The 21483-nt window shown below is 34.1% G+C and overlaps 1 protein-coding gene across 9 annotated transcripts in view; it reads left to right on the forward strand.

The window, feature by feature from the left end:
- The window catches only part of KCNK2 (potassium two pore domain channel subfamily K member 2), a 148324-nt gene that overhangs the window by 105853 nt on the left and 20988 nt on the right, over positions 1-21483 (forward strand). For 8 of the 9 annotated variants that reach the window (XM_016166516.2, XM_036234502.1, XM_016166518.2 and 5 more), the window contains 3 exons: positions 1441-1601; positions 3820-4006; positions 15219-15358. In XM_016166516.2, the coding sequence (XP_016022002.2) occupies positions 1441-1601; positions 3820-4006; positions 15219-15358 (488 nt within the window). Of the gene's footprint in view, positions 1-1440; positions 1602-3819; positions 4007-15218; positions 15359-18090; positions 18161-21483 lie in introns of all 9 variants that reach the window. The other variant, XM_036234503.1, reaches the window with a different exon arrangement.

Raw genomic sequence — 21483 nt, forward strand, 5'->3', positions numbered from 1 at the left:
GAAGTAGATAATAACAATACACCCTTTTACTAGATGAGGAAATAATTTGCCCAAGGTCGCACAGCTAGTGAGTGATGGACCAGGAATACCTATAATATCTTGCCATATTTTTTACAAAGTGTTTATCTTGATTTCTCTCTCAATCAGCTAATTTTAGACTGCAAAGTAAAATGCTTTTAAAAACCATGATGTTTGCATATCTTACTATGAATCTGTGGGCATGTGGTTACATCATCAGTATTTAACATCTTAAAAGACATTGTTTAATTCACACATCTAATTCTCTGATACAGACATGAATTTACCTTACAAGTTGTTTGATAGAAACATGCATTTACCTCACGTCACTAAAAATTTGCATCGAGACGAGAAAATATATAAAAATAACGGGGAAAAATTTCGTTGTGAGCTTGAGGGCAGGGAAGATGTTGTGAGGGCACCACAACAGGAATGGATTTTTATTTTTTTTGAGGGGCATGATATGGAGCCCTGTGATGATGCATCCTCTTTTGTAACCAACAAATAGAATACCCATGTTATTTGCAAACAACAGTGAAACAAATACAGAACAATGGGCTATTAGAAAGCCATAGAGAAATCTCAAAAGATTCCAAAAAAGAGAAAATCATACAGGCCACATACTCTTTGACTATAAAATTAGAAAGAAACAACAAAGAGATGACCCTAAAATATCTATCCATATTCTTGAGTAAAAGAGGAAATGAAAACTAAAATTCCAGATAAACTTAATATGAAGGATAGTGAGAGAATTACATATCAAAAGAGGATACTCTCTACTTCTTTCTAGAAGATAGGTATTCTTTATCTTAAACCTGTAAGTTGATGTTGCTTAAAAGGGAGGGGAAATAGAGTTGGACTAATTTAATTCTACAAGTCAACACCCTTACACAAAATTGGAAAGCCTTCAAAAGCCTCATATATTTTTTTAGAAGTTCACTAATTTTAAGTTTTTACTTATTGCTTTTTGGTGGGTACTCAAATGAAATGAAGATTTAAAAGTTGCCATTAAATATCAATCTTTAAATGATTTAAGCATATTTGAATTGTCTTAAATTAAGGCAATACACTCTTCTCAGTAAATGGCAGTGAAAACCTGATTGTCAACTGGATTATCAGTGTAGAGAGAGAGAAGTAAATTTAGTGAAAAGATTTGCTTTACTGCATGCGTTACTCTCTGAGTTTTCATCATCTAATTTAAGTGGAACTTTAGCTATACTGTGTAAATTATTGAAATATTTGTCCATAAGTATATTTTACATTGAAACATATGAAGAGTTTATATGCTATGAAAGGATTCTTTACTAGCTGAAATCTATGATTGATAACTTATATGTATTTGGGAATTTCTGAATTTCTTGAGGCCATATATTTGAAACAATTATAAATGAATGAATGAATGAATTTATTTATTGTATTTAGGATTTGGAAATATCTCACCACGCACAGAAGGAGGAAAAATATTCTGTATCATCTATGCCTTACTGGGGATTCCCCTCTTTGGTTTTCTGTTGGCTGGAGTCGGAGATCAACTAGGGACCATATTTGGAAAAGGAATTGCTAAAGTGGAAGATACCTTTCTTGTAAGTATGATGTCCTTTTAACTACATGTGTTTATTGTTTAATTTTAAAACATATTGCAATTTTTATATTACCTCAGTACAGTTATTGTGTCTTCCATAACAATTTATAGGTAGCTCTATTAGCATGTAACTCACTGTATAGTTATTTTTATACTTATCTGAATGAATAAATGAATGCATGAGAAAACCCCCCAAAATATGCAGGAAAAAAGAGAAATCTGATAGTCCTAAATTCAAATTCCAGATATGTCTCCTAGCTCTATTCTTTTAAGTTATTTTACCCTTAAATCTGTATTTTGTCATATAAGTAATATGAAAATGGTACTGATGACCAGACATTACTCTGAGAGTTAGAGGTATTGTAGGTTAAAGGTTAATATAGCTAGTAAATGACTTTCAATATTTTGTTATTTAAAAATGGCTTTGGGATCTTTGTTTATTGCTGGTGGCATTGTAAATTTACATATCCCTTTCGTGAAGGAAATAGTAATATTTAGCAAACACGATAAAGGTGATCATGCAACTTAATTCAGTAATGTCATTGATAGAGATTTATCTAAAAGATGTATTTTAGTAGAACCAAAGTAAAATACATAAAGATGCTCAAGGCTCTGTTATATTGATAGGGGGAAAAAAATGAAAATGCTTCTATTAGAATTTTAGGTGAAAAAAATCCTAATAATATCAACATGAGTACAAATTTCTATTCTTGAAGAAAATTATGAAAAGAGAAAATGTGTGAGAGGGTGGGATTATAAATGATTTGTTGCTACTGTCACCACTATTACTAGTACAAATACATTTTATTTATTATTCAACAATCTTATATTTTCACAAAAATTTCAACTAAGTATTTTACATTTAATACTATTGATTAAATAAGTCTAAATTATAATTCCAGTTTTTAGCATTAGTTATGTTACATATTTAAGTTCAAAGTTCACTCTCAAATATCGTTACTATTAGAGTATAGTAGGTATGGTTCTTTGAAAATAGAAGTTTTATCTTTTGTTTTGTATTATACTTTTCTTATATCGCTATTAGAAGTATATTGTATTTATATTAATTGAGAGGACAGATTAGTGGTGTGAACTTGATAATGCCGGTGGTTCATTCATTTATTTAACAGATTTATGAATGCCTACTGGATGCTGGGTAGTGTTTTTTGTGCTGCATCTACATCAGCACATAAAACAAATACCATATCCTGGTAATGGATACATTCCAGTGTCATGATGCCATATTAGCACTTAACACTGTTTTGAGAACTTTACAAACATGAAATCATTTCACGCTCACATATGTGAGAAGGGTAGTGGACTAGAGGCACTTTTATTTTTACTTTTCCATTCAATGGTTACATAGATCTTTATCTCTAGAAAGCTCTAAATTCAGTACTTCTTCTATGGTGGGGAGATGACCTATAATTTTCACAGTAGATAAGACAGATTCTGTTAGCGATGAAAAATATATGGTGATTAATGTCAGATGGAGATCTGGAGATAAACTGCTGTAGGTACAATTTGCATTTAATATGTCATAGTGTAGAGGTTCCTGATAAGAGAAGGAGGTGAAAAATATGGGTACTCTGATGGCAGCTATAACTGAGGGGTGTTGAAGACTTGTCCTTGCCTACATCTCATCTTTGATATTTTTAGTTTTACTGTTTAAGGCCATAGAACAGGAAGGAGACAATTCATCTGGTGCACATGGGAATCAACCGTGGACTTTAAATCTGCTTGTCTTACACTTTAATCAATTGAATAATGACTGGAAAATGTGATAGAGGAAAATGTCGTCATGAAACTAATGATTTTATAAATATCAGTAGTAAATATTTAACTCATGGTTCATTTTCTCCATTTTTATATATTCCTAGATTGTTTAGCCTACAATCAGTTATATGCCTATAGAATAAAAATATTTCAAAAGTAGTTCAGCTAAACAAAGGATGATTGAACTCGTATTCTCAGAGCAAGTATAATTTACTTTCGAAAGTTTTTTATCTGCTGTAAAGCTATGTAAGATTAAAGTGGCATCATTATTAGCATTGATTACTTTGAGTTGTTATACCTGATTCGTGTAAGTCAATTGAAATTAATTATAAAGGAGAATAAAGTAGCATTTTCACTTGCTAATTTGCTGATAGCAGTGTGTGTAGGTAGCTTTGTGTGTATGTTAAAAATCAAAGAATCTCTATCCTATTTCTCTTCCTTAGAAGTGGAATGTTAGCCAGACCAAGATCCGCATCATCTCAACAATCATATTTATACTGTTTGGCTGTGTGCTCTTTGTTGCGCTGCCCGCGATCATCTTCAAGCACATAGAAGGCTGGAGTGCCCTGGATGCCATTTATTTTGTGGTTATCACTTTAACAACCATTGGATTTGGTGACTATGTTGCAGGTAAGTTTCTCCTGGGACCAGTGCCGCCCTCCTAACCCTTGTCTCTTACTTAGATTTTTCACTTGGGTTTGCAGCACAGTGACTAGAGTAGTTTCCTAAGGTTGCCATGACTAAGTGCCACCAACGGGATGGCTCTAAACAAAACAAATTCATTTTCTCACGGAAGTTCAAAATCAAGGTAGGTTCTGGTGGAATCCTCCCTTGCCTCACTCCAGCTTCTGGTGGATGCCATCAGGCCTCGCTTGCAGCTGCATCACTCCCGTCTGTGCGTCTGTCATTGGGTCCCTTCTCCCTGTGTCTCTATCACTGTGTCTAAATTCCATTGTTCTTATAAGGGCACCAATCATATTGGATTCAAAGCCCACTGTATTCCAATATGACATCGTAATTAATTACATCTGTAAGAACCTTATTCCTAAATAAGGCCACGTTCGGAGGTCCTGGGGGTTAGGACTTCAACATACATTTTGGAAGATGCAATTAATCTGTAACAGTGACAAAGTCAGAAAAAAAATTATTCTGTGACAATGGAGGTAAGCAGAAGGGTACAGTTAAGCATTTATTTTTTATTCTATGAAAGAAATTTAAATCGCTGATTGTTCAGAATTTCATTCCCACCCTCATTTCAGAAACAAGTATCTGCCTTTTAAATTTTTAGAGGTGCAAGAATTTGAGTTTAACTTATTTTTGCTCTCTTTATTTAGACCCTTTCATGTCTTAGTTTTAAAAACATCTGCAAACTTCAAAAGACATTCTTAGCCTCTTCAAATCTTTTTTTCTCTTGGCATTTACCTTCTTTAATTTTCAAATCTCAGGATGGTATTTTTGACCTTAGCTATAGAGTCCACATTTTTTAATTAATGTTTTTTTAATTTTTCCTATGTATGTTTCTATATAGGTTATTTTGATTGCTGTTTGCTTTATTATTATAGCTCTTAGGTCTTACATTGCTATCATTTTAACTCTCTTTCCCAGTTGTATTATTCAATTATTATTGTTCTAACTCCAATTTCAAATGAATTATAATAATAATGGTAAAAATAATAAAATATTACTCTATCATGGACCATTTGGTCAACTCCTGAAAATCTAAACTATTCTTTAAAAAAAATCAGTTCGAAGTATTAGAAAAACATGCTGAACATCATAGTGCCATTAAATTTTCCAGAATAAATTCACCAGCCTAATTTAATTTTAGGAGACTTGTTTTCTTTCTTTCTTTCTTTCTTTCTTTCTTTCTTTCTTTCTTTCTTTCTTTCTTTCTTCTCTTTTAACTTTCTAATTTTTTACTATCCCCTTTCTTGACCCAAACATCTTATTTAGTTATTTTTAGGAAAGAAGATATGTTGTATAGTTCTATAAAATCTTAGAGAAGGCTGAAGGTTCATATGTTTTTACTGATCGGTTAGTTACAGTTTAACCTGGCAAAGCCTTCTTTTTTGGGGAATATATACTCTCTTTGAAGATGGGGATATTTTCATGAGTAAAGCTTTACTTTTAGTCAAAAAAATACTATTTACACATCTCTGTACTGGATGGAGGCCCTGGGAAAGGAGAGCTTGTCACTCTGCAGAAGATCTTTTTAGTTTTCTAAGTAGCAAAGTATAGAGAGAAAGAGCTTCTGTCCTAAAACACCCATTTTTCTACCTCTTATAAAGTTGTATAATTGGCTTAAGTAGAAGTGGAAAGTGCATTAATACAGAAGAAAGTGAGACACAGTGATGATAACAAAATATGTACCTGTGGTATGTTAATCTTAGGCTTTTAATTATAAATATAATTATAAAGTCTCATAATAAGTGTGGAACATATAGGTATTAAGTGATATAGCTTCTATTTTCAGGCCAGCAGCCTTGTTTTGCAAGTATTATTTTATTTAATTTTAAATTTTTTATGATAACACATAGTTTTATTTATTTATTAGCTTTATTGAGATATAAGTAACAAATAAAACTGTGAGGTATAAATGTACATCTTGGTGATCTGATACATGTGTACATTGTGGAAAGATTCCCACCATCTAGTTAATTAACACATCTATCAACTGACATATTTATCCTCGTTTGTCTTATGAGAATATTTAAGTTCTAATTTCTTAGCACATTCCAATGATACGATACAGTGCATGTGTTATTTTCAACAGTCGACAGACTGTGTCAGTCCAGTATGTGGCCCTCGTGGTCTATGACTCTAAGAAAAACACAAATTATAAATAAAAAAAAATGTGGGTGGAATCCTAAAATAATGTTGTATATTTGTGACCACAGTATGAACTGGCTTAGGAAAAAGAGAACAAATATTTTTACTTCATGGTTTTGTAGAAGATGAAAAAAAATTTTAACCTACCTTAGGAGATCAACACTCTGAAACTGGCTAGATCACGTGGGTCTGTTAGTAGCCAGCCTCAAAGGCCTGAGGAGAGAAGTTCAATGAAAACATCTTGTGTTTATCAGTGGGGACCCTGAATTCGGGGTCATGGCACAGTATTGTGGGGGAACGGGGTAATGAAATGACATTCGCATGGCATTTTTAGTTTAATAAACATCTTTATTATTACTAGGATTTTATTTTAATGCAATCCTCTTTAAATTCATTGTTTTAATTTTACAGAGGAAATAATGAAAAATCATAGAAACGTACTTTGTTAATAATTAACAAAACAGTATGATATGATTAAAAGTGACAGGCACCGAAAGATAAATTAGAGAAGAGGCAAATTGACACTAGTTTTGTTGACTCATTTGTCTCCTTAATTTATGTATTTTATAGCTATTTTGATCTTTGTTAAACTGTAGGACACTGTTCCAAGTATCGTAGTCTTCTGTTAATAATAAAAAAAACTTTTTAAAAAAAATTCTTTAATGCCACCACATATTTGACCCCTTCGACCCCATGTACCTCCCTCCTTCCCCTGTCTTTATATGCTAGGTCCTTGTGCTCATGAGCATTTTGGAATGAGAATGTGGACAAGGGGGCAGGTGTGGCAAAGGTGTCTTAAGAAATGTGTGTCCTTTACAAAATTCTTTAGAAAAACAGAAATCATGTTTTTTTTTAAGGATCTTGGAAAACAATGGCCTCATGTAGTTCAACATAAAAATAGTCTTTGTGACTATTAAGCAAAATTATAAAGTGCTTTGTGAGTGTAAAGTAAAATTACCCACTGAGTTAAGGTGAGGACCCCATCTGGGAAATATCCGCTGTTTGCTTTTTAGAATCTTCTCATGTCCTCTTAGATGTCACTACAAATAGTATTCTCACTCTATTTTAATATTTTACTGGAGAAAAGCAGGAGGCATTCCTCTAACTTGAACTTTTTCCTCTTTCTATTGGTCCACAAATCTCCAAAGAAAATGAAAATGGACCTCCCATAGTGCATACTCACCATCTGATGCTTTTTCTAAAGCTTGTCAACCCTGCTCTAATTAGGGTGACTGTTCAATTACACTGTTGTATTGAACTTGGAAGACAAATTAAAGAACATATTCTTCAAACTGTGGTGTTATTAAAGGCGAAAGAGTAAGTTTTAGAAAGCGATGTATAAATGTTTAGGATACAGGTTGTAACCTTAGTGTAATTATCAGGAGCATCTCAAGAACAACACGTGACAATGTGGCATTTTAGAGCAAAACTCTGAAACAGAGTGCTCATCCTCATGGCATGAGCAAGGATGTCTGTGCAGGTGAACTTTCTACCATGAGAAGGAAACCAGACAACTATTTCTGTGTATTCTTAAACTTCACTCCTTACTTTTTATTTTTCATATGTCATAATGTTCATGATATCATATATTAGAGCCTAATAGATTTCTAATTCATAAATAACTATATATTTAAATTTGCACATGCAAACACTTTTCACCGTTGGTGACATTGAGTCAAGAGATTTAGAGATCACTAGTCAAGACAAAAAGTCATAGTGTTCAGGTTTCTCTGTGTATGTGACTGAACAGAGGATTTCAACTTTTGCTAATTTTTCTGCAGGAAGAGATCTCCCAGCAAATTTTAATTTTATACTTATATTTATGCAAGGAATGGGTTTTAGTGGCTGATTGGCCACCTTAGTGATTGATATCTGCTTCTTCCTGATTCTTCTTTTTGTTCTTTGACCAGTTTTCAATGTTCTAGAGCTGAGAACGACATGGGGGGACATAGTGTTACTCCAATACTTTTATTCTACACATGAATAAAAACACCCCTATCGCTAAGAACAGTGCATACCAAGTGACTCTTCCTAATACATGAGAAGAGAGAAAGCAAATTATTTAGCAAAGTATCATGTACTTGATTTTACTAGTGCCTATAATAATTTACAGTCAAATTTGTAGAGAGGTAAGTTAAGTAAATGGCACATTCTATTTGAGAATTAACTATTGATTGCCTGTGTTCTGTTTATTAACTTTTGTCATTTTATTTTTTATTTGATGAGAAATCTGGAGTTAATAAGTTGCTAAGTCATGCTTGCCTTATAGACTGCGTGCTAAATCAGCCTTTCTTCATTAAAACTGAAAAAGTAATATTAATTATTTGGACATGTGTGAAAGATTGAATTCTACTTATTCAGGCTTGCTTTTACAATTTATCTTCTAAGTTTATGATTTGAAAGAAATTAGTTGGTGATTCTTTAAAATTGGAGAAAAGTCAAATTAATTGCCTCATTTAACACAATTTGTTCTTATTTTTCAAAGCCGGTGTATTCTCTAAGAGATACTACACTGTTAAGGTTAGAGCAGGTTATGCAACGAAGAATGCATTTCCACAAATTGTTTAGAAGCTGCCCAAAGAAGTCCTTAGAAATACTCCTTTTCGTAAACCAAGTTAGTTCATGAGAGATAATATGAATTAGTGAAAGCCAGATGCAAATTTATAGTTTCGCAAGGCAGTGAGCTCACTCATAGTACCAACTTTTCTAATAAAAATGAAACATTTAGCAAAAAATTTAGATGGTCTAAGAAATCTCCATGGTCGATATTGTGAAAACACATTTTCCATCTGAGAGTAAATTTATTTAGTCATCTAAATATATCTTCTTGGAATTTTGATCAGTGAAATTTGGTGCATTTAGTCAAATAATAAAATTGTCTTCATCTCACAGGTAATTATTGAAGGCTTTCTTGGTGAATCAGGTTTTATGCTTAGTGCGTGATGTTCCTCTATATAGAAAATATAATTTGAGAATATCCTAGGTAACATTCTTCTGGTGCATTTACATTTACTAAATTTTTACAAATTTTCGCAATTGTATAGTCATTTGTAATCACATTTTTTTTGACTTGGAAAAAATATATTTGTATATCTCATATTAAGCATTAAGTTTTCTTGGAATTATATTTTCAAAGTCATTATTGGAAATGTAGTTTTTAGTAACCACACTGTTTTCCCTTATAACATGACTCACTGAGTAGCATGCTCAGAGCTTGCTTAATTAATGGAAGGGAATTTTATCATGAAAACATACAAATCTCTGTGAAAAAGCCATGGCAAGTTTCTTTTTTCTGTTTGATTGTCTAAAATAGTTTGTTCCAGTAGAGACCCTGTAGAAAACAATTCCTGATGTTGCCTGACTTTGCAACTGTATCAGAGGCTATTTATTAACATTGCTATTGTTCAGCTGATCACTGAGTAAAAATTTGCCAGGAATTCAACAAATAACAAGGAAATGCCTGATGAAGAGAGAGGGCCACTGAAGAACAGTCAGTACTACCACCACCACCACAATAGATCAGAGTAATTGCTTTGATTGGAAAGAGAGGGCTTATATGACTGCTGGGAGATGTAGCATATTAATAATTTATTCATTCACTTATTCATTCGTTCAGATAGCGGTGTGCACATATCGTATATTTGATACTGTGTTTTACACTTGGGGATAATGATTGCCTATACCTTTGGGACAGGATGTTTTAAATCCAGGAACAATTAAGTTTAACAGTGAACCTTTTTTTTCTTCCTGGTAGTTTTTCTGTTTGATAATATAGGAAAATTCTATCAGGGGTCTGGTAAACCCCTGATTCAGCCATAGGCTCCCAGAGAACTCACAAAAGGATTGATTGCTGTCTTCTCGATTAATTAAATGGAGTTGATTCAAACCATTCAGAAGTCCTAGTGACTGTGAACAAATAAGAAGTATTTAACTTCTAGGATTCAGAATGGATGTTTAGAAGCATTGTAGAAATATATGGGGAAGAAAAAGAGAGGGAAAACATTCACTGATTAATAGTTACAGCTTAGGGAGGCAGGCAGTAAACTGTACTAAGTTTAATGAAAAAGACTCCAGATTGTGCCACAGTGAGATGTAAAGGTAATTTCTAAGGATAACAATTGTGTACTTCTTCTATACTGTAGAGTTCCATTCTCATAAAGGATGAGTGAGTGAGACAGTGTGTTAATCTTTCTTTTTTATGATCATGAGACATTTTAATGGTAGTTTTTCTAATTTTAGATCAAGTACTCAGCAGGAAATGGACAACTTCTTGAAAGTTGAAATTGAAAATCCCAAAATATAGGTTCAAATCCTAAAGAAGTTTAGTTACTTTTTTTTTGGTCTTGTGTTTTTCTGACTTAATAGTATGTGAGAAGCTTTGGTTTCGTAGGTGAGCTGCTGTTTAATGCTGAAGTCATATTTTCATTTTTAAAAAAGAAAACAATTTACAACATTACTGAAAGAGCCTATTAGTTCTTGAAGCACAGAGAAAATATTTCATTCAGTTAAATTGGTTTCCTATAAAAAAAGAACGATATGCTAAAGCAGAAAAAAAGTCTTTTTCTCCTTTTACATTAAGGCAACGTGGCTTTGATTAATAAATATAAAGTCAAACCTCCAAAATTGAAATCAATATTTGATATCTAAACTCTTAATACTTATAGACCAGTGTAAGAAATAATCCTCATTTTCTTTAGAACAAAGTTATATGTCTCTTTATATATTTTATAATACATATATCATTTTAAAAATCCAGAATTGATCATCTTAGTCCAGAATGGCTAGATGATTCATTCCTAAGATACATCTCTTATTATTTTTTTCCTTGATAAGTATTCTGTGCCTCAGGACCGTCATAGGGAAAGAATTAAATTTAAGGGGAAAGAGCATCGTATACTCAAGCTCTTTAGCACAGAATAGGGCCCACCGCCGGAAGTTGTTGGAATAAGGTCGGAAGCAAGGTAAGGAGCCTTCTGATAAAATAGTACTTATCTTGAGACCCTCCTGGTATCTAAGTGAGACCCCTAAAGAGAAGAAGTACATTTTATTTTATTTAGTGTTCCCAGGCCTAGCTAGGTGTCTGCCATGCAGTGTGGGGGTGTGTGGAGCAGGGAAAGGCTGGTGGATAAGTAATGGGAAGGACAGTAGCTAAGATCATAGATGACATAAACAGGCGGGTCAAAGGAGGGAAGCCCGCGCTATGGAGCCAGGCAGGCCTGGGTTTGATTCTAGCTCTGCTGCCTCCTTTTCTGTGAGACCTGACACGTGTATTTTGTTGATTGTTTTTGCTTTTTTTTTTTTTTTTTTTTAATTTTAACACCTACCAAGACTATGACTTCTCTATTGCAAAGTGGGGACACTTACTTTTGGTAAGTGTCAATAAATCTTTCACTCTCGAGTTCCAGGACAGACTGTAAGAGTGATGGCAATTGAATCTCCATCTTAATTACTGATTAAGGCAGCTGGAGGTATGTCTTAAATTAATGGAAAAATGATCTTCCCAATAGGTCTGTCCTCAAATTGGTGGAAATGTGAGGAGTGAAAATGCAGCTTCCCTCAAATGTTTAGGAAATCCATCTGAGGAGTGAATGAATTCTGAGCAATAATGCCAGCCTGACCTTTGCTGGGCTACCTCTTTAGTACCTACAATTTAATCTACTAGATTAGATTAGGCTCTGGCTGATTTCCTTATTTAAGCACCAGAGAAAAGAAATCTGGAGAGAAAATGGCACCGTTTAAAACAGGTCATCACATATCATATGAGAGTCAGGAAGAGACTTATTTTAACTATTTGGAAAGTTTATAAGATCCCTGAAACCTTTGTACTTCCACCCCTCTTTGCTATTTTTATTGCCGTCTGTCTGCTCTCCTATAATGATTAGCCAAAAAACTCTTAAAATGGAAAGGATTTGTGTGCGTATTTTTGGTGGCAACAAAGAAAACGGCCATGAGGTGGCTATTCCTGCCAAGTGGGTGAGGAACCCAAGAAGAGAGAGTGGGTTGTGGCATCCTGCAAGCCACATCTCGGGAGTCCGTGGAAAGAAAAAAAATATTGGCATGGCTGAGTGGACATGGGACCAGGGGGTGTATAAGGAATGAATCCAGGACAGAGAAATTATCCTAAATTCTTAACTAGCAAGAGACCCATGGACAGGTTTCTCAGTGTAGCCAGACTAAAATGAATGCTCGCAACAGCCAAAAACATTTTTTTGAGTGTTTCCTAATTTAAAAACAAAACTAAGAATTCCTATTAGCAAGTTATCTTAACATTACAGATAATTTAATTTGGATAAGATTCTCGAATCAAGAGAATTGAATGATGTGGGAATTAATTCCTAAATCTTAGATATCAGAAAATGAATAGGAGTTGTGAGTTTTTGACAATACTCCCATATTTATTAGTTTTTTTCCCTAGATCTTTTGATGGCCAGTATTTCGTCTTAGGAGTGGCAATTAAAAATGAGAACCGCCCCCCTCCCCAACTGTGGCTTAGAATCTGCTAAAACTTGTGGGGTAAACATTTTATCCAAATATAAACCTTTTAGTGATTAAGCTAATTTACTCTTTTCAAACTGTGACATCCTGTTTATAAGAAAGGAGACTTATAAAAAAGTCATCTTGAGCATGGACTAACTTCTAAAATCAACATCTTGGTGAATTTAAGTGTTAAGTGAGTCACAACTATTTGGATGAAGATTTTCTGGTTTTGAAAGAGAAAGTACTTGGAAAAAATGTCATTTGGGTTTTATTGAAATGGAAACATTTGAAAAATAGAATTTGCTAGTGAGCCTATCATATAACAAGTTTCCACACACATTTCTTAAGTCGCTTCTGTGAATTTGTAGAGTTGCATCTCCCATGGGCCACGTCTTAACCATAATGAGATACATTTAGCCTCTGTAATCTTTCCCAGAAATGATATTTTTAAAAACGCTGCACAAGGTAAAAAATTTCACAACATTTTGAAGGTAATATATTTACTTTGAAATCGAATTCCTAAAATGATTTGTCCCAAATGAAAGTTGAAGTTACCTCTATTAACATTATTTGCCTGATAGAAAAATGTTCTCTTTTTCCTCTGATCCTTTACTACTTAGAAAATGTCATTGCAGACAACTTAAAGCCTAATTTATATACAGTAATGTTATAGACAAAATTTTATATTTGATTCTAATGTACACTTGCTAGTTATTAGCTGTTCTTTTGCTTGTATGGGTTGAATTTTTGGAACTCGAGTACATCCTTGATCCTTGTACATCCCCAGTTTCTTTGCTGTGGATCCAAAAATCCTTATCTCCTGCTCTGCCCCTTAAGTGTTAGATCTGTGTTTAAGGGTCCTACTGGGTGTCTTTACCTGTTTGTACCTCAAGCACTTGAAACCTATGGTGTCTCAGTTGAAATTTTCTCCTCCCCTCCCCTCCCCTCCCTCCCCTCCCCTCCCCTCCCCTCCCTCCCCTCCCCTCCCCTCCCCTCCCTCCCCTCTCCTCTCCTCTCCTCTTCTCTTTTAAGCCACTGTTCCTTCTCCTTTGTTTCCTGTTCATTTGCTAACATCATCTCCCAAGCGAGGGTCTCTGGTCATCCTAGAGCCGTCCTTTCACTGATCACACCAGTAACTGGCAGTCAGTCCCTGACAGTGCTGCCCCTAAAATGCCTCTTCTTTCCATTCCATTCCTCATCAGGCACAGTAATTTCTTAGCTGTTCAGAGCAAGTTTCCCGCGAGACTTCCCTGTCAATCCTTCCTTCTCTGCCACTAGATCTTTCTGCACATATAGTCGAATGTGAATATAGGACTTATCTGTCTATAAACTCACACGTACTCCCTACTGCGTGAGGAATAAGTCCTTACATCCTGACACGACTCACTTTTTCTAGCTTCTCTTCTTCCTCCCATCTACTCCCTGGCCCCCATCCATATGTCGGTTTAGCCGCTACTTAAAAGTCCTTTGAGTACGCCATTTATTTTCACACTGAACTTGTCTCTGTTTGGATCCTCCTCCCTTACGATGCATTTTCTCTCTTTTCACCTTCCCTCTTCCAGAAGTGAAAATCATGTCTTCTATGTCTTCTCCTAGCTCTGTTTTATTCTCTTTCACTATCATTGGATATACTCCATTATGGTTAATTGTCTATGTGGGGATTTCTCAGGCTAAATTATAAATTTCTCAAGAGAGAGAGACTTTTTTCCCTTTCTTGTGAAAAAAAAAAAAAAACAACTGCTTAGTTTTGGGGAGTTAATAAGTAGCTCGTTAAAATGTGCTGAAATAGGGATGTGTGGAAATATTTGCAGATTCTCATAGGTGCAGTTACTGTGTACCAAATGGATGGAGAAGTAATGAAGATTCAAGTAAAGCAAAATAACTCCTTTGCTGATTATTTTCTCGGGAGCTAGGGATTTAAATGTATGAAAAACATGGGAATTCATCTGAAAAGTCTGAGAATAATGAATGGCAGTCTCACCTGAAAACTACTACTTGTTCAAATTACACCCACTAAGTTATTGCCTCTGGCAATTGTTATTTATGCATTGAATCGATAATTTTAAAATAAGAACCACTCATTGAGTTGGTTGTTCAGTGTGAATTGATTGGCAATAAGGTAAATATACTAAGTTAAATACATACCAAAAACAACAAAAAAAATGTTTCTCTGTCTTCCGTTACAACAAGGATGAAAGAAGAAACTAGTACACAAAGAATACTAAATGGGAGACTTAATTATAAGACAGATTATAATAAACAAAAAAGAAACATGGAGCAAGAAAAAATCATTATGACCTGGAGAAGTAATGAAATGCCTCATTAAGAAAAACTTATTTAACTGGTTCTTGAAAACTAGATAAAGCTTATTACATGGGGGAAAATGAGGAATTCCATATGGAAAAAATAATATGGATCAATTGACAAGAAGCTTTTGTTTTGCAAGTCAAAATTCAGTTGATGATTTTGGCAAATGTCTATATGAACTTTTATGAATCTGAAGTGATTTTGTTCTCTTGTGTTGTTTTTCTCACAGGTGGATCAGATATTGAGTACCTAGACTTCTATAAGCCTGTCGTGTGGTTTTGGATCCTGGTAGGGCTTGCTTATTTTGCGGCTGTCCTGAGCATGATCGGAGACTGGCTCCGAGTGATCTCAAAAAAGACAAAGGAAGAGGTGAGAATTAAAACAGTTGTCAAAACACTTCTATTTAGCTAATTCAGTAAAGGGGTCTTTTTAACAGAAAGATTTTAAAATATTTAAATGTTATTTACATTTTTAATGTTTATGTTTGGTGTGAATTTGCTGTATGAGGCTATCATAATAGTTATAATTTATTCACTTTAACAGATACTTGCTAAAGACTTCTATGTGTCAGATACCGTCTATGTCCTGAATATCATTTCAAATGAAAAAAAGATGTAATTGAAAATGTCTTCTGTATTATGTCTTTTTCTTCTTTCTTTTGTTTCATTTCTTTTTTTCTTCAAAGGAACAAAGTAAATTTTATTTCATTAAGAAAAATACAATAGAAAATATTTGTGTCAAGATATCAGTAGCATGGAAAATGAATGTACTATATAATATTGAATTTTTCTTACTATATTATTTCCTTTTTTCTTAGGTTTACATAAACGTTTGTACACATGTGTACATGTACACAGGTATACACACACATAGACATCCCAAAACTGTAGTGTTATGGCCAGTTTCCATATATACACATATCAGCCGTTCAAGAGAACTTTTACCTATTTTGACCAACTTTATGTATAGAAATGAACGTTAGAATTTTGACCTATGACTTCTGGAAAATTTGAAATTTAAAACTTGATTGTGAAATTTTGTAGTTTTGAAATTAAATTCTGATTTAATATTTTCAGGTCCAGAAGTATTATTAGTTTGAGTGTGACAGAGCAGTGTTTTATAATGAATTCTGTATTTTTTGCTTCTGGGTCTTAGCTAACTTTACGAATTTTTTGAGAGAACAACAAATCTGTAAAACCTGCACTTACAGTACCCATTCTCTTCTTTTAATTATCTCCTCCATTTCATTCTTCCAGTGTTCATAGGCCAAGAGACACCAGTGTCAAAATCTTCGATTGATACAAGCACTATTCTTTAAACTTATATCCAAAAGAAATAGAATAAGAGGAAACAATAAAATTATTTTCTCTCTACAAACAAATATTTCATTTGAAACCTCTTAAGTCATGTAATTTCTTATATCCAAGTTGCCTATAGTCATTAGAAAGAGAGTAAGCTATCCAATATTTCCCATCAGAGGGAGAGAGAGAGAGAGAAGGGAGGGAAGGAGGTGGAGGGAGAGGAAGTAGAGGGTGGAGAATATCGTGGTTATTTTCACTTCAATGTACTTTTTAAAATCTTGAAATGCTAAAAGAAAAAGAAATTATAAATAGGAAATGTTTTGGACGGCTAAAGGGAGAACTCAAACATCTAGCTATAAACTGGCTTTCTTTCAAATGGATTTTAAAAAATACACACAGGCATTTATTTTTTAAATAAAATTGAATTGAACAGAACATATCTCTTATAGTTAGTTAAGAAAAGTATTGTTTTGCAAAATATGTGCATATATATATGCACACACATGTCTATATTTAACATTCTATATCTTATATGCGTACATGCATGTGGACATACTAATAGTGTAGATCATGATTAAAAGGTTTGAAAGCCACCAAGAAACACACAGAACAAGGGGAAATTTTTTCTTTATAACATTGATATATTTGATTAAATATTAAAGAATATTTGATTAAAGGTTAAAAGTCTATACCGTTAAAAACCAGTGCTTTTGGGACTAGCGTGATGTCTCAAGATTGTTGTGGCTAGTTCTGTGAGAAATGGCATTGGTATTTTGATAGGGATTGCATTAAATCTATAAATTGCTTTGGGTAGTATAGACATTTTAACAATGTTAATTTTTTCTATCCATGAGTACAGTATATGCTTTCATTTATTTGTATCTTCTTTAATTTCTTTCTTCCATGTCTTATAATTTTCTGAGTATAGGTCTCCTACTTCCTTCTTAACTTTATTGCTAGGTATATTATTTTTTGATGCAATCGCAATGGGATTATTTTCTTAATTTGTCTTCCTGATAGTTCATTATTGGTGTATAAAAATGCAACAGATTTCTGAATATTAATTTTTTTATCGTCTGCTTTACTGAATTTATTCATCAGTTCTAACAGTTTTTTTTTTTTTTTTTTTGGTGGAATCTTTAGGATTCTCTCTAAATAGTACCATGTTATCTGGAAATAATGACAGTTTTACTTCTTCCTTTCTAATTTGGATGCCAGTTATAGAAATTTATTTTCTCACAATCCAGGAGCCTGGAGGTACCAACAAGGATGGTTTCTGGTGCGGTCTCTCCCCTTGGCTTGCAGGTGTTACCTACTCACTCTCCTCACATGGCCTTTTCTCAGTGCACATGTGTGGAAAGAGAGAACTCTGGTGGCTTTCCTCTTATTCCAAGGACACCAGCGCTACTCGATTAGGACTCCACCCTTATAACATCATTACCTTCTTTAAAGCCCTATCTTAATTACTTTAATTACTTCCTTTAAAGTCCTGTCTCCAAATATAGTCATGTTGGAGGGTAGGGCTTCCACATATGAATTTTTGGAGGTTACACTTCAGGCCATTCTTCCAAATCAGTTTTAACTTCTACATTAACTGGTTTATTTAATATAAAAAAGAAGCTCATGCGCCTACTTATGAGTGATCTTCATGATTCTCAACCAAAATTATGAGATGTATCATTGTACTTTCAGCCTATTAAACATTTATTATTAATTATTATTATTATTATTATTATTATTAATTTTGGCTTCTACCTAGCCTCGTTAGTAACATGTCCTTTCTGGTGGCTGCATCTGTAGAAAGTTCATGCGAGGAAAGAATATGAGCAAGTTCCTGTGAACCCACTGGAGCTGCAGGTGCTCCAGACAGGTGAGCCATTTGAAATGGAGCTGTCAATTTGAGCAGTTGTGTGTTTTCTAATTTACAATGCAGTTTAAGGAAATGATAAAATCGAATCGCAAATTCAACAAAGAATATGAAGAAAGAAAAGAGAGACAATTTATAATTTAGCTATAGATTATCAGGACCAAAATCTTTATAGATGAAATCCTAAAATCTCTACAGTGGTGGAAAAAATATTATTAGATAATTTTAGTTCAAATAACTCACTCAAGAGTATAATTAAATGAAAACCAGCTAAATGCATTTTAATTGTCATCTTTACAAAGATGAACCAGGCCGGTGACTATTCACCGTGTATTCCTTACCTTCCGTAACTAAACTATTGCGGATGCTCCAACTTTTAAAAACTTTCTAAATATTTAGAAGCAACGAGGTTATTTCTCGTTTTCAATTTTGATCAACAAAAATGCTAAATATTTTTGATAACTTAAATCCTCTCTATTAAAAAATGTAACTTGTACAGAATATAAAAATATAAAATAACATATAGCATCAAATTTCCAAGTGTTAATACTAAAACATGTGCTTTCCTTGAATGCAAAGATTTTGGCTAATAATAGATTCCAGTCTTATGATTTTTTAAAAATAAATCTTCTTAAAGCATGTTAGTTAAGTACAGACATATAGCTCTAATCATATGTGGTTTGATTTCTTTGCGTGTGGGTGTGTTAAAGTGTATTCTGTTTCCAATAAAGACTAATTTTAATGAAAATATTATGTTTAGAAATAAGGAAAAATTGCTTCTGAGGAACATGCTGAAACATGTTGTTATAGATAATCCATCTGAAATATTCGAAGAGGAAATGTTTAGAACAACATTGCATTGTTTTAGAAGCATCACTTATAATTATAGTTAATCTGCCGCTCCTCAAGGAACATAATAATGACCTCAATAATTTTTCCACGGAGACATACGAGTTTCTGTAAAAGTGCTTATTTCATTATTTTTAAGCTCTAATGGAAAGTAGGCACGTGTTCAACAGCAAGAATTGGTATGACTAATTGTCTTTTTCTATGAAGCTTTGCACGCTCTTCTAAGGAAATGATGTTTCCATTTAGGAAATACATTTTATTGAGATATCCTGGGTAATACGATAATACTATTGTATTACCCAGGATAGGGGTAATACGATATCAGTAATACGTATTACCCCTATCCTGGGTAATACGATGGTATTATCGTATTACCCAGGATATCTCAATAATACTGATATCTCAGGCAGGTGTAATAGAAATAGGATGTGATCACGGAATCAGAAGGTAAATTCCTAAGCAAGCAGGGAATTGGGCATAGATTCCTTGGGTGTGAAAGGCTGGGATTTCTGCGTAGCTCTTGTATGATGCACCTGTACCATCGTGTTTGGAATGTTCCATGAGATAGACACCACAGCCCCCACCGCAGTGGGCCAGTGTCGTCAGGCCATGTGGTGCTACAGCTGGCCGCAGTGAGTGGGCAGCAAGCATCACCTCTTTACCCATACCATTTCCCTCGGCTCTGGAGATGTTCGTGCAAATGGCGATGCTCAGTTTACAAAACTGCTTTACATTATACTGAAAAAAACTCTTGTCAATGGGAAAGCTTTAGTGACAAGAGGCCTTGAAATACTGTCTCTAGAACTTATATTTGGCCTCAGCATTATGAAGGAAGCTGAGAATATGGAGGGACATAGTTTTTTCTTCTGCTGGCTAGAGCATTCGGTCTTCTTTGAACCTCACGCAGGGTGGTGATACCTCCCATCAGTGACAGCTAGGACTTGGAGGGTCTTGCTCTTGTCCAGAGATGGGCAGTTAAAGAGCAGTGGCAGCCTGGTCTCAGGAAAGGTTGCAAGAGCACACTTTGTCATTATTTCTTATGGGAGAAGTGCTTTTAATGTGAAAAGCTTTACATGCCATTTGAAATAAGTTAGACTTTATTTTGAAAACCTTAGGGAGCCATTGAAGGATTTGAAGTAAGGGAAACAAATGATCTTGTCAACAGTGAGGAAGATGGATTAGAAACAAAACTGGATGTAGGAAATCAATTGAGAGAGAGTATTACAGGATTATTGCACAGAATAAGGATCTACAGTAGCAGTGGGATAGAGATGAAAATACAGATTTCAAAATTATTCAGAGGATAGAAGGAACAATCCATTAGCTGTGGACAGTAAAGAGAAAGGATGACATTTGTGATTTTAGCTTTGGATGGGATTATAAAACACAGAAAAATGAGAGATTCTGATTAGATGAGAGGAGTAAGAATGCCATGTTGGATATGTCGTAATTAATGGATGAGTTGGACATCCAGATGGCTAATTCAAGCAGGTCCGTCCTACATTCCTACATTCCAAGCTTGCTTGCATATGCAAGCTTGGAATGTAGGAAGGATGGGAGCTGGAGAGAGAGTTTGGTGGGGTCATCACAACACAGTGACAATGGAAGCTGTGAGTATAGAAAGATTCACCTAATGCAGATTCATTTGTTATTTGAAGACTTATTTGTTAGGAGATTATTTAAGGTACAGTTCATTCCTAAATCATTTATTTATTCATTGATTAAAAAGGTATTTACTAAGTGCTGTATGACGAGCACTATATTAGGTTCTGGGAATAAATCTTCACCTGTGGTAGTTTGAGGCTGATCTCTGTATTAGAAGGATTACATAGGTGGTTCAGTTCCTTATTGATCTTTATAATTTTTACTTTTCTTCTAGAGATGGAGAAAGGAGTTTTGAATAACAAGGCACTGACTCTTTGATTAGTTCTTAAAATAGCCTCATTTCAATTTTTTCTCCTTCCTCCCTTCCTTCCTTTCTTTCTTTAATCTTCAGATAGTACATCAAATTTTGTAGTCGTTGCTTTGATTTATAACCTGTTTTGAGATGGAGCATCACTCCATCTCAAGTTTTTTCTTGGTTTTTTTTTTTTTTTTTTTTTTGTGGTTATTCCCTTGTCAAGATACTAAAGTAAAGTAATTATAAATGACTGTTTGAAGTAAGACTGTGGACACAATATACAATGATCACAAGATTTCTTAGATTTATATTTTAATGCATATAACTCTTTTTTGGCTAATAGTTAAGAATAACATAAAATAGAAGCAAGCAGTATCATGATGGGCTATTAAAAATAAGGCCCATATAAAGAGCCCTTCTTTTCTATCCCATGAGGAGGCTGTTCTATGGGGGAACAGATCAGAGCAATCAGACTTTGAGATTCATTTGCTGGTCTCCGTTTGGTCATGCCAAGGAGAACGTTTCTTCTCTTTCCAGTCCCAGACTCGGCTCAGCCAGTTATTATTTATTTAGTAAA

Source organism: Rousettus aegyptiacus, unplaced genomic scaffold, assembly GCF_014176215.1.
Source record: "Rousettus aegyptiacus isolate mRouAeg1 unplaced genomic scaffold, mRouAeg1.p scaffold_m13_p_17, whole genome shotgun sequence".
Lineage (NCBI taxonomy): Eukaryota > Metazoa > Chordata > Mammalia > Chiroptera > Pteropodidae > Rousettus > Rousettus aegyptiacus.